Source organism: Melanotaenia boesemani, chromosome 9, assembly GCF_017639745.1.
Source record: "Melanotaenia boesemani isolate fMelBoe1 chromosome 9, fMelBoe1.pri, whole genome shotgun sequence".
NCBI classification, from domain to species: domain Eukaryota; kingdom Metazoa; phylum Chordata; class Actinopteri; order Atheriniformes; family Melanotaeniidae; genus Melanotaenia; species Melanotaenia boesemani.
This window is the reverse complement of record NC_055690.1, coordinates 18,487,737-18,504,715: the sequence shown is the minus strand read 5'-3', so window position 1 is coordinate 18,504,715 and position 16,979 is coordinate 18,487,737. Positions and strand designations below refer to the sequence as shown.

Below are 16,979 nucleotides of genomic sequence, written 5' to 3'. Positions count from 1 at the left end.
TGTGTGAGTGCTTATTTAATGTGTGAGGCTTAGAGCATGCATGCTGATGCTACCCATATTAATAAGAAATTGTCATCTCCCACTATAAGATGTCCGCTAGTAACATGAAGCAGTTTTACTTTCACCTGGGTTAAATGTGGCCTTAGAGGGAGCATACATGCACTAAATGTGCATAATTAATTAGCTTCAGCAGACTTTTTACTGCAAAGAGCTAGAATCTGATGTAATAAAAGATATCTTCTTTCAAATTTAAATCATTAGTATCCTGATTCATACATTTATCAGATACTATAATAACCTTCTATCCGAAGAAGGATCTTAAGAAAAGCTCATCCATCCATCCATCCTTATCCACTATCAAGTTCAGAGTCTCAGGGGTTGCTGATGTCTATGCAGCTGCCACCTGACAGAAGCCAGTTTACAGACAAACAACCATGCACACTAAGTTCATGTTTACCTTATTTTACCAGCAAATTCAGTCCAATGTTCATAAGCGGGATGAGCCCTTAAACTGTTCAAAAATCTCACACAGATGACACTTTATGGCATGTGGCTAATCTAGTCTTGATTACAGTATCTCAGCAAAGCCCCAATCAATAGATTCCAGAGCAAAGATGAGTCATAATTATATCAGTCAGTGGCCTTTCATATCACCTCTGTCCTCATACAGACATTAATGATCAATCATGCCCGTGCTACTGAGCAAGTAGAGATCGATGAGATAATGTTGTGATGGTTGAGGGATAAAAAAAACAACTGGAAGATACTGATTTGCTTAAGAAAAAAAGTAAGAAATAAAAAAATATTTAGATGGGAAAAGCACAGCAGCAGCCAGCATTATGCTTCCTGTAATGTTTTAATGTTTTATCTTTGCTGTTTCAGTGAAATGTATTCCAGTAAGCTATAGTCGTAGCATTATGAGAAAACTTTAGACTTTGTAAGAGCGGGGTTCCTTCTCTTCTCTGCTGCTGCTTTTGCAAACATTAGGGAGTCCATTTCTGTTCTAATGTTTCAAAGCAATTGTGTCCACACAAAGAGCTGTTAACAGCCTGGACAATCACAGTTATTCATAATTCTATTCTCAACTGAGATCTGAGGAGACATGGATTCCTACACACATATGCAAAGTAGTTTCTTTGTGTTCAGGCTTCATTGTGTTGGCACCTTATTAACAATAACTGTTTAGAGTAGAATAATAAATAAAAAACAAAAAAACAAAAAACAAACAAAAAGTTGCACAAAATTGCACAGAGACTTCAAATAAATTTCAATATTGTATATTTACAACAGGCTACTATTCTTACTTAAGCAATTACATGACTACATGCTGCCCAGTGAGTGCTGTAGTATTGGTGCAAGGAGTAAGTAAAATTCTGCTCCCTTACTAGCACATTTAATTTTTATCATAATTTCCTCTTACTAATGTCTTCATTTGTTCATATTTTGGCAACACAGTTGTATTCATGACAAACCAATAAAGCCGGTTGAGGATGGAAAAAAACATAGAAGAGAGGAAATGTATAAATAGAAGGCAGGCTGGAAAAACCCAGCAGCTTGTTCGCACATCTGACGTCATGCTGAAGCACTTAAATATTTTATTCAAGTGTTGTGAAATTAAAAGGCTCAAGGAGAAAAGGGAAAGGAAGAACAGGGGAAGAAACAGTGAAAGGAGGAAATAGAGACAGAGGGCAGATAAGCCTGTGAAATAAACAGCAGCTCACCTCTCTTTTAAAAACAAATTAGAAATAATGAGATATTATCATTAATCTAGAGGCTCTTGACTGGCATTATCAGACAGAAAGAGAAGGGGGTGTTTGCAAATTATAAGTGCCCCCTCCACAACAGCATCACGAGTGACTGCAGCTCCAGCAATTTGCATGGCATCTCTGAAAATACACACCCCAAAACCAGTTTAAATGTGTAATTGACTTTGAATAAAGATAGCCTCCAGAGCAGAGAAGAGATCCATTGTGATAGGAGCTTTTAATGGACCTGGACTCCTCCCTGCTAGTCTGCCACAACAAAGCAGAACAGTGACCTCCTGTGGAATTTATCAGATAATACAAAAGCAACATGACAACACTCTGAAGTAAAAGCTGCCTGCATTTGTAAACAACTGTCCCACAAGCCTGCTATTTTTTCTTTTAGCTAACATAAAGATAGTTATGGCTGGCTTTTCAATGTGTCTCACAGTTAATGACATAATCATTAGTTTCATAAGAACTCTGTACATTTATATCCACACCCATCATCTATAACATTTAGACGCATATCACATCAAACATGTCACGCAGTGATAATGAGTGTTACACACTTCAGAGAGCGGATGACATGGCATGTCCCAGGTGTGAAAGGGCCCATGTTTGATTTGACATTCTGCTGGCAGGTGATTAGCAGAGAGTCAGACCTCGCTGCCCCCCATCAGACATTATTACAGAGAAGGCTCCGTCTCTCTAATCCATAATTATAAGAGTCATATGAATGTCCTTCACATATCTGGAGGGTGGCTGAAACATTTACAAAGAAACTCAGCTGGAAAGACAGAAGACATCAATATTCCTTCAAATCAGTTTGTTGGATTGCAGCCAGGAGGATTTCTGTTCTGAAGCTTTCAGATCTAGAATCAGTCTGTGTAATGTGGAGGTGGAGTGGTGTGAGGTCACTAATAATGCTGTCAATCAATACCTTGGCTGGATTGTCAAAGCAGCCCTCCTACATCCTGTCAAGGCTGTCACTCTGCCAGACCCAACTCAAACACAACAAAGACTCTGCACACCAACACCTGCACCAACACCGTGCAGTACATCTAATCTAGGTGAGAGATTACAACAGGAGGGCTTATGTCAATGAAATCTGCAGCCTACAGACAGCGCATCACTCTTGAGGAATAAAAACAGATTATAGGCGCATGTGTAGGAAGCCTTTTCAGTCAATTTGCACCTAATGAAAAGAAATAATTAAATATGTGAACTGTGCCTATGAAGCTTCAATAAACCCAAACTAATTCAAGCCAGTCCTTAATCTCCTGACCTAGGCTTTTTGCATTGTCCTTGGTATTACAGTAACAGGATTGTAGAACGCATTGGCTCCAGTTACACCCATCCTCAAGTGATCAAGAGACTGGTGGGGGTTAGCATTAATTTCTAAAGCCTTATGTTTCATTTGCATAATTACCATAAATCAACGCAGGGATGTTCTGCTCCACAGTGGAGGAGTAGAAGGGAAAGGCTACTGGGAAAAGGCAATGTTTGGAAGGGTGACAGCATGTTACAGACTGCTGACTTAGCTTGCAGTGTGTTGATTAAGAATAATATTATGGCTGTTGAAACAGTGTTGAGGAAATTGCATGTCCTGGTAGTGGCAATGGAACATATATTTGGAATCTATCCATGAACAACCGAAGCATATCCAAAGAACTGGTTGTTGCTTGCTGCCCCAGTGACTGTTGCAATGCAAACTCATTTTAATACTATGTGACATGTCTGAAAAAAAAAGAGAATTTGGCTTCTTATATGTTCTGGCACTCACTGCCCTGAAATGAGAGCTATCATGTTGAGACAACTAATTCTAGAAAAGGGGGCAAAATGAGCCTGAGGGCCAGCCATGGTTCTGCTAAAGTGGTAGAATACAAAATATGACCTTTTCTGCCTCTTTCATTTACAGTAATGAACCGTTGGTTCATACAGTGATCAAAAAAAAAAAAAAAAAAAAAAAGAGGCTGCATGTGTTGGATTAGGATGATTTGCATCAGTGAAAGAACAACAGTTTGTATGCTGCACTGGATTAGATTGGTGAAACTAACACAAAGGGTTAAATGCTTTGACACAGGATACAAGCTGTGCAGCCTGCTGGCTCAGTAATCTGCTGAAGTTCTAATGCATTGTATGGTGATAAATTAGACTTAGCTACAGGGAAGTCAGTGTGTTATGCCTGGACAATTCCAAGAAGCCCCAGGGGTTAACTTGGAGACCTAAAGTGACATAGTGGAATATAGCTAAATGTCTTATATCACACTGCTGCTTTATATACCTGCCCTGTACATAAAAAGGTGGCACAGAGTGACCCAACAGAAGTTCTCTAAACTTTGGCAAGCCCATTTTTATCTCTGCAACCAGGTTTTCACAGCTGCAGCTGCTGCAGCAGCTGCCTTACCTGATAAAGCCAAGAGAACAGTAAGAGGGTAAGTGATAAAGGGACAGATTGAAACACATAGAAAGAAACCTGCAGGAAGACTCAGAGAGAAGCATATACTGCAGATGAAGACAAGAAAAAGAGACATTAAATATAAAAGGGGAAGGCAAAAATAAACTGACATGTCAGAAAAAAAGGGGGAGGGACGTGGTTAGAGGGTGCTGATGGAGGGGCTGAGATGGAGATGCATGACAGTAGGCAGACAGGGAAGGCTCAGCCCAGTCTCACTGCACCTTAACAGGAGAGATGGGCTAATTTGCCCCTCTGTGCCCTTGATCAATCAACACACTCACATGCATTTACAGATATTTGAGGTAACACATGTTTGTTTATTCTTTTACAAGTATACAAACAAAAAACTTAATCTATTACTAGACTTGATAACCTAAAGTAATATTGCAGATGATGCTTTGGCCTGGTTTTAAGCACTAATGCTGGAATTTTGTAGGAAACAAGCTATGATACACTTGAATGAAAAAAAAAAAGAACAAAACCAATTAAATAATATATTTAAATAAACACAATAAGCAAAAATTCACTGAATATTTTTGCTTTGAGATCCTGAGGATGCCGTGTTCCCAAAAATATCAACATTTGTGTTCCACAATGAACACTCCTCAGATAGCGCAACACAACTCTGTCATGATACAGGGCCTCCCTCTAGCGTACTAACTGTGCTACTACATCACTGACCTTAATTCAGCACCAAAGCAATGGACAGCTCCTGTTCTCACAATGCAAAAGCTTAAAAATTGAGACTAAAAACTGAACTATATTCCAGTGAGTTCTCTCATGGTTTTAGCAATGAAAAAACAAAACTCTTGTGTAGACTTGAGATCTTCTGAGCTCCCTCTCTGAATGCTTGTTATTATCCTCATTTCTCAAGTAATTTAGTGGTAACTCTGCTAGGAAAACATACACCCAGTCTCCAAACAGTATTGATTGATGTGTGGTAATAAAAGGACATCTATCTTCTAGACAGCCTGAAATTGAAGCAGCAGAGGTCTGTGTGTCCGTGTGCCTGTGTTTGAATGTGTGTCCTTACTCTCCTGTTTGTGTGCACTTAGGTGGTCTGTCTGGCTTTGTGGATGCAGCACAGTATTATGAAACAATAAAATTTAGACAGCTGATTCATATCTGAGCATAAAAGCCAGAGTTTTGTTAGGTTCCCCTTTAATGAAACCTATCATTTTTGCCTTCCTCTGTGGTATTGCTATAGAGCAGAGGGATTGATCATAAAACGAGATATTCAGAGCTACTCTGTTTTGCAATATTGCTATGGCAATGAATGAGCCAAGTTGCAGTGTGAAAGATCATTTACACATTTCAGAGTCACATGTCAACCAAGTGTTTCTGCTGAGAACAGTAGGTTCATTCGTCTTGAAAGCACAGCAACACAAAGCCTGGCTTTCATGTTTGCACACAAACCTATACACATGATGCAGTGTCATGCAGCAGGCTTTTGTCAAAGAATGATATTATAGTCACGAATATTAGAAATTCAATCACTTTAGAGATGACTTCTGTATTACTATGTCAATAAAATATGACTCCATCTCTTGTGAGTGTTATGCGGGCATTGCTGGGTCAACAGGATTGAAAGTGTTAGAAATTCAAACAAGGCAGAGCTGTCTCATCCTGAAAAAGCATTACTGTAAAAGAAAGATTTAAACAACATGAAAAATGCACAGAAAGAGGCCGTGTGTGAAGCGAGATGACAAAGCACATAATACTGGACTACTGTCAGCTGTCACATTTTTTAAAGTAGTGAAATCACACGGTATGAATGGTGAGGCTGGGCTTCCCTTTCTTAAAGCAAAGAGAGCAGATCCACAGTATCAGCACATTCAACCTCTGAGATAATGTCTGTTTTTCATCTTCCGCTCCTCTCTGCTGCTCTCCATCTCCCTTGACCTTAGGGTCTTAATGCATACACTTGCTCTTGCTTTCTTTTTCTCAGTGATGATCATCTGCCCTCGTCAGCAGGTCTAAGTCCCTGAGCTAAGCATTTCCCTGAAATCGCAAAGGATATCAAACAAAACCGCTGTTTGTTATGTGTGTGTTTCATGTATGTGTACAAACAATCCTGGATGACTTTATCCACAACCTTCCTGGACTATATACTCACCATCTACTGCACAAGTTAACTGACAGCTCTGAAACATATTTATTTCTGCTGCAGACCTGTTTGAATTGCTCATACTCATAACCACCCTGACCCCACTTTTATCCACAAGAATCCAAATCAAACAGTCTCCTTCAGTGGCGACTGAGTTGACAAGTACCACCTAAGTGTGCTTATACACACAACTCTCTTTGCCGTCTCCGAGATTTAACCTGCCTGTTGACTTCAGGCTCAGAGATTAGTAGGGAAGTGTAGAGAAATACTTGCTATTCAGCCAGCAGGCTGCAGACAGTCAGTGTAGAATTATAATGACCACAGCAGACGAAGTAGAGAAAATCCAGGGGATTTAGGGTGGTCTGGTTAAATGGAAGATTGAAAGTCGTACTGAATGAGAATGGCTATTTCACTGATTTCCATTTCAGTGATGTTTTGCATTAAGAAAGTGTGTATATCTGTGTGCAAGTGAGAGCACATCCATTCATATATCCTCTTTGAAAGAGACCAGTTTTAGGTTTGCATTCCAGAGATAGAACCTGACTGTTGCTGCCCTCCTCTGGACAGCGATGGTGCTACATGCACAGTTAGCTCCACAAAGAGCAGGAAAAACTCAAAACAATCCAACATCTGCATACATTTGCAAAAAAAAAAAAAAAAAAATCTACTAGAATTATTAGTACTTATGTCAAGATACACAAACAGATGAATTAAAACACACATTATTGCATTTGTTATGGAATATTATTTTCTATAGTTATCTGGCAGTTATAAAACCCGAAGTCTGATCTGTGAAACAGTGGAATTTGCAGAATCTAATTACGATAAACACTTTGAAGTGCTATCCACAAGCTGCTTCTGCTGATGTAAAAAAAAAACCTGAAAATCAAGAACTGTTGATTTGCATAAAGCTTGAAGTCATTAAAAAGTAACCGTTGTGTTTTAGCACCAAAGCTGTCTTTGTTGAAGTGGGTGTTCAGCTTGTCAGTGGGACAAAACTGAACACCTAAAAGCTTAAATGAGTCAATAAAGCTATGTACCAGGTCTGTTCAGCAATCTGTCCAACAGAAATCACTTAATAGGTATAACATGCATGAAAAAAGTATAAAAGAAACCACCCAGTCTGAATATCTTGAGCCTGTTTTCTTAACATTTACACTATGTGTCATTTACAGGTTGTACAGCTGCGTGGTGAAACAGTACAAGTAGCATTAAAACAAATTTACTTGATATTTATAGGAAAGGAGCTTAAGTGCTTCCTTCATTATCTCATTTGTGCTTTCTGCAGAATACTTTTGAAACAGTTGGAGTTTCAGTACCAAAGATCCAAATGGCCTCCATGGCCTCCACTTAGCTAATATTTTCATGGAGAATATGTTTGATGCAAGGATGACTTACAGGGGTGCTGCCATCTGACAGGGTCATCATGCTGATTGACATGCTCATCTTGTCAGAAGAGGAGAGTGAGGGAGGGGAGGGGCTCCTTTTCTCCACTTCCTGTCTCTGCAGGAAGTCACGCCAAGCCCGCTGGATACTGCAGGTAATGATGAACAGGCAGCATGAAAAGAAAGACACGGGTATGGATGATGAATTAAGCTTTCTGAAAGATCAGTTCACTTTGAAGTAAACAAGAACATTTGTTTTTTCTCTTTTTCACTCATTTTCTTGCTATCTGGAGCAGTTATTTACAACTTCTTTACATAGCTGCCCTTTCAAAAGACTTTTCATTGCTGTATATCAAGTTAATTAATTAGATCAAGAAAAAGGGATTTTCTATGAGAACCTTAAGCTGTTTTAAGTGGAAAATACTATAATTTTTTCTTTTGATCCTTTCATAGATACAAGATGCACTCACATCAACACCTTGGTCTCAACAGGTGGCAGGTTGATATTGATGTTATTGTCTAGGTCCATAGTCAGATGATTACTGGGCAGGATAAAAGGGAATAAAGGTTAGGAGACACTTAGAGGACACACACACATACAAATCCAATTTGGGTTATCAGTAATTAAACAGCAATGCCTGTGTCCCATGTGGAGGACATTTGAAGAAGCACAGGAGCAAGCTGCTCATTCTGTCTCTGCATTTATTGTTGTGTGTGCATGTGAGCTGACCTACCTCTGCAGCTGGAGACCTTCATCATTAGCATGCTTGTGGCCACTCTGGAGGCTCTTTAGGTGATCCTGGGTGAGCGAGGCCAGAGGGACAAACAAAAGAGCCAAGCAGTCAGAAATAAGAAGGCAGTTAGCATCTCAGATGCGATGCAGACTTCAAAGAAGAGAGGGGATCCCTAGAGTTATTGTGCATGAAACTATGAATGGATGTGTGGAAGATGTGCAATCATTGTGCTGAGCTAAGGGCCCCTGAAGGAAGTAGATTGGCAGCATTTTGGCTCAGTGTGATGCTTTCCTGTAAAGTTGGTGAACTAAGCTTTGAAATAAGTTCACATCTGCTGCCGTAGCAGTTTTCAATGCATTCTGCCCAGAGGCAAAGCAGAGAAGATACAGTAGGACATCTTTCTTCTAGCCACCGTATTGTTGTACAGACATGGCAGACAGTTTGAAGACAGAGCAGTAAAACTTTACGCTTTTACTAAAATGATTTTAAGCTCCCCCCTCCATTCATCGCAAGCTACTCTCCTCCCTTCGGCTCCATTCCTGTGTTTTAATAGCACTGTGTAATGAGGACAGGCCTGCCTCTACATAATTGAGCAGACTAATTCAATTACAAAGGAGCAGCAAAGTTTAAGTGGAGCAGTTCTTCCTGATGAGCCGAGAGGGTCACATCAGGGCACTGAGCATCTACAACCTCCGTCACAGTATAGTTATTCTGTATGTACAATCCAATTTACTCATGATTATTTGACTTTGGTTTAGAAGGATTCATTACCACAAAGTGGCCTTTACATGAAAAACTATATTGCATCTATTAAATAGCAGATTGGAGTGTAAAGAAATCCAAATAAAGACATTTATTGCATATATTAGATATACTATGACATAAAATAAATGCTTATATGCTACGTTAGCTGTAACTGCATATCTCAGTCCCTTAATATTCATTCATTAATATTCATTATTCAGTGTTATAAATCTTTCCCATAAAGAAGCCCTCATGAGGTGTGACCAAGAAGAGATTATTTTACTCATAGACATATAAGAGACATATCCTACTCATTTTTTAAGTTAATGCAAACACAGCAGCAAAAAGATCTTGATTCAGTGTGGCAGGCTGTGTTTTTCTCATTACATCTTCAAACAGCAAATTAAACAAAAATCAAGTGCTCTGACAAGCGATCAATGATCGCATCAAGTGGATGTTTTTGTCTTTACTTATTTTTTATCTTTTACTCTAATTTCTTTATAAAGCAAAGGACATTGATTAAGAGGATAGGTTTATCTCCACTGTAGATTTTGTATAACCCAAACCTCTACAGAACACTTCTGAGTGTCAGCTCAGCCTTACCAAATCAAACGTGATGCTTCCCTCAACAGACAGTGGTCTCTGTCTCCTGTACTGTCTGTCATTGTCACACACTCACACTCAAACACTTTTAAGCAAACTTATAAAAAAAACAAAAAAACAAAAAAAGCAGTATGGGGGTTTTGAGACCTTAAATGGATGAAATGAGAGTTAAAATGAGTGAAAGAAAGATTTAGTCTTTTTAATCAAACTCAAAAGACTAAAATAATTATGAGTCATGAAGATCATAGAAAAAAAGTTGGACAGCAAAAAATACAGCAGATGGATAATGGAGAAGGTAATAATGAAGGACAAAATCAGGAATAGTAAATGAGGATAAGGCGCACGTGTGTGTGTATGTGTGTGTGTGTGTGTGTGATGTTCTGGGTAATGGAGTGGCTAGGAGACTGAATGAGCTGATAATTTCAAGTTCCCCTTAGAGTTACTGATGGCCCCATCAGAGGCCAAGCCAGACAAACTATTAGCCCACCTTAAGCACATACTTGCACAGCCACACATACATACAGATACACAAAAATCTGTTTACTTTCTCACACACGAGCAAAACCTGACACAGAGAAGTATCTCTATTTTCTGTAAGTCCTGACTTAAACTCAACTGTGTTACAGCTTTTTTTCTTTTGCCATTAATTAGTTAAGAAAAATTTTCAGTGACTATAATGAATCTTAATAAACGTAAGCTTGCCTGAGTCATCGCTACCAATTGGTTTAGGTATGTAATGTCAAAAGTGTTTGTATTGTTTCCATTTTTGACAATTCAGCTATTGTTATTATATTTTTAAGTATTATCTCAACCCTATATTAAAAACAAGGAGTCTTCTTATTATTTTTGTCCCAAGAAAAACGTTAAAAAGGGAAAAAAAAAATTCTGTGGCTCTGTTCATAGTGTGAACTTTAAAGGGCTAGAACTGCTGTTTATAGACAGGGCTAACAGTGACTTCTGACTTTTAGGAAAGTTTAAAATGTTCCCCATATTGTTTTTATTTAGCTGCATTTTAGAATTGAATAACATTTCCACACACGGAAAAAGCACAAAAAAAAAAAGAAGTTACTGGGTCAAAATGCAGGTAAATACTTCAATCACTAATTCCGAACAATTCAGGCAGGAACTACACATTTTCTTTTTGCTAAACGTTAATTAACAGAATTACAGGATACAGACATGCATGGTTGTTTTACATCAGTTCATCTCGCATATGAACCATGATGTTAAGTTTTTAAATGTACAATTTTCAACTTCAGATTTTTTTCTTTACCTTTTATGGCTTTTGTTTTTTTAATATTCACTATACATGCTCGTATATAGTTGTGTGTGTGCGCTTGCAAAACAGTAGCTCCAACACCAATATCCGGAGCACATTATTCACCACTTAGACTTAATCCTGACCTCAGCAGGACATTTACAGTGATCTTAATACGCGTTATTGATTTAACAATCTACAGCAGTATACATTTTGCAATTACTGTGTATCAAACCAAAAGCTGAGTGTGTTGTCAGAGGTAATTTATTATATTGTATACAGAAGTCTTTCCTTCTTCTATCCATTCTTGTAACCATATCATTTCATGTCCACCTCAGTGGAGAAGCTTACTATCACATTTCTAGGGTAGGATTGCCAAAAAAGTACCGGAACATAAACCAGAGGTTTGCATAATTTAGTGGCAGAGCCGACAGAAAATCTATAGTCATTTTGGGCTTTGGCAGTGCCAACCAGGCGTGTATTGATTGGTGTGTTTATATGTTTGTGTGTGCAGAGATGTGTGTTGGTGGATTTATGGTAGAGTCAGGCAGAGTACAGAAAGAAAGATGAAGAGAGGAGGAGATGCTGATGTAGAGAAGACCTTGAACCCAATGGAAATAAAACAACAACAAAGGAAATAGGGTTAAAGAAGGCTAATACAGACCCAAAGATCTCTTCCAATATAGCTCTTTCTATTACACTATGTTTTTATCCACACCTCTGTCTTCTTTCATCAATAATGTTTCCTTAACTTCACTGTCTGAGAAACAAAAAGAAGTAAAAGGAGACAGATGAGAAGAGGAAATGCATAAAAGAGATGACATAGGAAAAAATGATTTGATCACACTGTGACAAATTACTCCATTACTCATGCACATGTGTAGGTGTGTGTGTGTGTGTGTGTGTGTGTGTACGCACCAGAGCAATACCACTGATTTATTATAATAGATTCTCTCTCTCTCTCTCTCTCTCTATATATATATATATATATATGTATATATATTTAAAATATATTTATATATATATATTTATAATGTCTTGTTTGTTGTACAAATGGCCATTTGGAGTATGCGTGACAGAACTGTCAATCAGAATGGACGGTTGAGTCTGAGCCAGTTGAGAGAAATTTATAACAAGCAGGTCTCCTGGAAGGCCAAATCCATTCAATGCTATCATTTTATATACTGGTCGCCCTGATGAAAGAGGCAGACCTCTTCCTTTAGTGTGAAGCTGCTGTGAAAGCACACCCACTTTAAACTTAAGTTTAAATCATTTACTGAATTCTTTTTACAGGAGTGGATTTTTTTATCATGAGTTTGTTCATTTATTCAGTACACATTCAGCTCAGAAACCTTCTAAGAAAACACCATCTTAACAACTGTGTTTTATTAAATATTATAGTGGGATCCGTCAGTATGCGAATTATCATTATCAACAGAGGGGGAATGTTCTTTTCTGCATTTGCAAGGACGTACATCAGCGACCACCCAATAGTTCTTTTGCTACTGTAGCAAAGACACAGTGCAAATCAGCAACTCTGATCAACTGTGATCAAGTGATCACAGTGAGGTTTTTTTTTTTTCTTTTGGCCGATTAAAACTTGTTAGGACGCTTTTCTTGCATGTACAATAATGTGACAAGAATACCGTCCTCCTTTTTTGCACTCTGTATGTCTAAGTCACAGATTTGAAAATAACAGATTTAGTACATGGAGCAAAGCCACACAGATTGAGCACAACAGATGAGACATACATGCACATGAATAAAAAAAAAAAGATACAAAACTACAGTGTAGGCTATCACACAGAGCTGAAACTAATGCAACCTTCAACTGAAGTAAATTAGCATGTTGCCCATCCCTGAAAAGTTGGTACTACCTTATAATTAAATAGGACTGTTTTTTTTTTTTTTTGACCAAGTGTCATTCACCTTGCTACTATATTATTATTCTTTGTTTGTTTGATGTCTATGTGTTTATTCAGGTATTAAAATTCTCCTTTAGGTGCTTTGACAAACGTTATGTGTCTTAAACAATGTGAGACTTTTACAGAGGGCCCAAGAGGTCAAACAAATAGAGTTAACAGCCTTTCAAGGGAAAACTTCTTAGATAAAGTGGTGCCTTCTTTCCTGTATATAATGTATGTCTACTAGCTTGCAACATGTTATTTAATTCTTGAGATAAAGAGTGATTTAAAACCGGTCAGAGGAAATGAGTTTCCATTCATATTTCATCAACAACTTTTTTATGTTTTTATAAGTATTATAAGCAGCCTTCCATGACTTATTGATGCTGATTTGCGTTATATTCTGGTACAATATTGCCTTTTTATAGTTGTCATTGCTCTAACATATATTTTTCAGTTTTTGTTTGAACTGCTTCATGGTTGGATTTTTTTATTATTATTTTAGCCTCACAGGTTTGTATAGTGTTCAGACTTTAATATAATGTCTTAAAAGCTACCTATGCTGAGCTACATCAAATTTTCTTTGATAGGACTGTAAAGCATGACTTGATCTGGCAGCAGGAATTTAAAGAAGAAAACAACCAGAGGAAAAATGCATTCTAATGTTTGCAGCATTTCCCATTCCCACATTCATCATCATGGGACGGACAATGTTGTTATTCAAAAAACATTGCCTATCCAAATGAGAAAAAGATGTCACTACCTGAATTAACCCAAGAAAATAGGTATGAGCCACCTAAAAAATATAACTGATCATCAGTGATCCCTTAAACATTTAGTGAAATCAAATCAGTAGAACTCAGGGGTATCCTTAATAATGAAAATAAGAGCATTTCCACACGCAACACAAGAGAACTGATCTGGGGATGATGCAGTTGGTCAGGTTTAGGTTCTTATCAAAATGATGCCACAGTGAATGTGTGCCGTAGTCAAAGCTAAAGGTGGTCCAGCAAAAAATTACAGTGTGCAGCTATGTTAGATGGGTAGTGTACTTCATCATATCTTAACATAATTCCATTTATTTATTTATGTTTTCTTTCCATAATCTGTGGATCGGTTTCACATTTGTGCCCATTAACACAGTAGAAATCGTTGGTAGCATGGACAATTTGATCTAATCCATATCAAAGAAAGAGGGACTGAGCTTGAGCATTATTAGAAATGGGAAGACTTTTTTTTGCTTTTTTCAGGAAGGTAAAATATTCATTCAACAAGAAAAATAGTGACATCAACAAGTTACAAAAAGGAGTGAGGAGAAAGAGTTGTAATGATAACTGTGGGTGATATTTAAAGTTAATGAAGGGATTAAGGGAGAGGAGAATAAGAAAGCAGATTTGTTTTTGACAGAAGAAATAAAAATAGAAGAGGGAGAGTGGTCTTCCTCCTACCTGTACAAGGAATACAAATCTGTCCTTTGATCCACACACACATGCTAAGACTCACATACATAAATTGAATTGCTCTCCTGTTCCTTTAAATGCTCCCTTAACTCAGTTTAGGAGACAGAGTGACAGACAAAGAGAGGAGACAAATGCAAACAGAGACGTGCATCGAAGGATTTTATAAAAACACTAAGTCATAATCTATTACAGTGCTGTGCTCCTTTTATTTTCAATATTAATACTCTCTTCTTTTCTCACTGCAAAATAGCAATAAGGAATATCATATTGTCCACATCTGTGTGTCTTTGTTCTTGTCTCTTGTTGTATGTCCTGTAGTCCTTCCGTGGTCTTTTAGTCTAAGCTGGTTTTCCTCTTCAATACTTGATGAGCTTCCTGATGGGAAGAGCTGGTAACAGATTCCGGCTCGTCTTCCATCACCGCCCAGCATTGTAGAAATTTAACCAATTGTGTTAGCTTTCCTGGCAAACTCAATTAACTCTGGCACAAAGTGAATGTTAATGCATAAACTCGTTAAGATTAAAATGGAGTGGATGCACACATATAATATGCTTTTCTTTCAAATCCACAACTTGCCTACAAAGTTATGGTTAAGTTGAGCAATGCTGACTAAAAATATGCAACATCACACAAACTACTGGCTCAAAATTAAACACAAAGTAAATAAACCTATAAAATCATTACACAATAGAAATATTTAAGGAGCTATACTTTTGTGTTCTTGAGGAATTAATAGCAAATACTCCTTCACTTTGCCATAAATCTAGGCCTCATTTTACTCTTAGATGGAGCTAAACTGTATTACAGTTTAGAGACTGGAAAATTGTCCTACAAACAAAGACAACCAGCCAAGTAAACATTGGTTTCCCCTGCCTACATGTTCTGGATTATATCTTGCTGACCAAGTACTCCCAATTTAATAACGGTATAACCTTGAGGCTTCGAGTTATTCCACTCACCTTTCAGCCAAAAAGCTGTCATGACCCGTTCCAGCACTGATGGTATCCTAACTGGTTTAAACACCTTCATACCATCTGCCACGCTACATACATTGTCCCCCTCTCTCACATAGACAAACACACAAGCACACACTGGCTGTGTAGAAGGCTTGGAGGCAGCCTCAATCAGTCAAACCTCCCTGGGGTCCTTTGGCCTAGCCAGCCGGCGCCATCTCTGCCATCGCTCCCACATTCTAATCGCTCTGTTTTCTAGTGTTTGTGTGCGGGAATGATGGCAAAAATGAGAACAGGTGCTGTTATTCCGAGTCACTCCTGGCTAGACGCTGTATCTATGGCACCTGAGTATATGTCTGCATGTATGTGCAGATTTCCCAGTGTCCATTGGGATTCACTGTCCAGACGCTTGCAATGTCGTTACAGAGTGACCCTGCAATGAGAGCTGGCTGGCACACTTTGTATTGCACTCTCTCACACACACAGAAACCTTCTTTCTGCTCTGGGAGTTAGGCTAATGACTGATGCTACAGACAGAGAAGAGGATATATACTGCAGGATATAGGAGAAGGGAGAAAACCTAAAGACAGTCATGCAGGCTAAGCAGTGCTATGTGTAGAAGAAAAAATGAGTTACCAAAGCTAACCATAAATGCATGCATAACAACATAACACCACAGAAACAGAGGCAACAGATTAAGCATCTGCGTTGTGTCAGACTGAAGCAGAGACTGCTGAGACTGAATTCTGCTCATGCTGTATGTGTCTGTTGTCATAGTGGTTATGTGAAATTATTCTGAAGTCACTGTCTGCAGGAGATTTGCAGCACCAGAATAACAATTCTATACAAAATATTTTCTTATACAACAGAAATGTCTGTTCATGGTGCAAGTTCACAGATAAAAAGCAGCAATGAGACTTTCAGTGCATAACAGGGAGCCAACAGAAAAACTAATGGAGAAAAAAAGTGTATTCTTCCATGTAACATGAGAGACAACATATTTCGGTTGTATCATTTTATATTTTCTGATAATACTATAATGCAACTGTAGTGTAGCAGTAAGAAATTCAGTCTTAATCTTTTCTTCCACGGTATCAGAAATTAGACATAAGTAGAGAGCAATGTTACCTATGACACAGAGATCTTCTTGATTCAATGTGAAAACATGCACAGCCCGAGGAAATTGCATTATGACCTCCTCTTGTCCTTATTCACCCCCAGGAGTGTTTTCCCTGTTTAGTTAGCACTCTCTGCTCTCCTGGTGGGCCATAATCAGAGCTGTAAAGCCAGCCGTTAACATGCCAGAACAAACACACAGTAAAGCAGCCTCTTTTACAACACTACTCAATACTACCTGTCCTCCACAGCAGCTGAGCAGAACACCCATGTACTAGCAACTGCACTGCTGGCTGAAGAGCAATATATATGCAAAGAGCTGAAAGTAAATGTATGCAACTATAAAGTCGTTTTTTTTTATTTCTTTTTATTGGGCATTATAGTCAAATGGAGGTATCGGCATTGTTGCTTAATAAGATTGTAAACGCGGTTGAGGAAAGAGTAGTAAAAGAGATGCAGACTAAGGAATACGAGCTCCCTCTGGGCTTTCTAGCTGAGGTGAAATGATCTGA

General features: G+C 38.3%; 1 protein-coding gene across 1 annotated transcript in view; it reads right to left on the bottom strand.

Annotated features, from left to right (window-relative positions):
• The window catches only part of schip1 (schwannomin interacting protein 1), a 232,371-nt gene that overhangs the window by 154,531 nt on the left and 60,861 nt on the right, over positions 1-16,979 (bottom strand). Inside the window, exons 6-8 of the mRNA XM_041994401.1 lie at positions 8,430-8,494; positions 8,166-8,237; positions 7,709-7,844 (exon numbers count right to left, since the gene is read on the bottom strand). Of these exons, the coding sequence (XP_041850335.1) occupies positions 7,709-7,844; positions 8,166-8,237; positions 8,430-8,494 (273 nt within the window). The remainder of the gene's footprint in view (positions 1-7,708; positions 7,845-8,165; positions 8,238-8,429; positions 8,495-16,979) is intronic.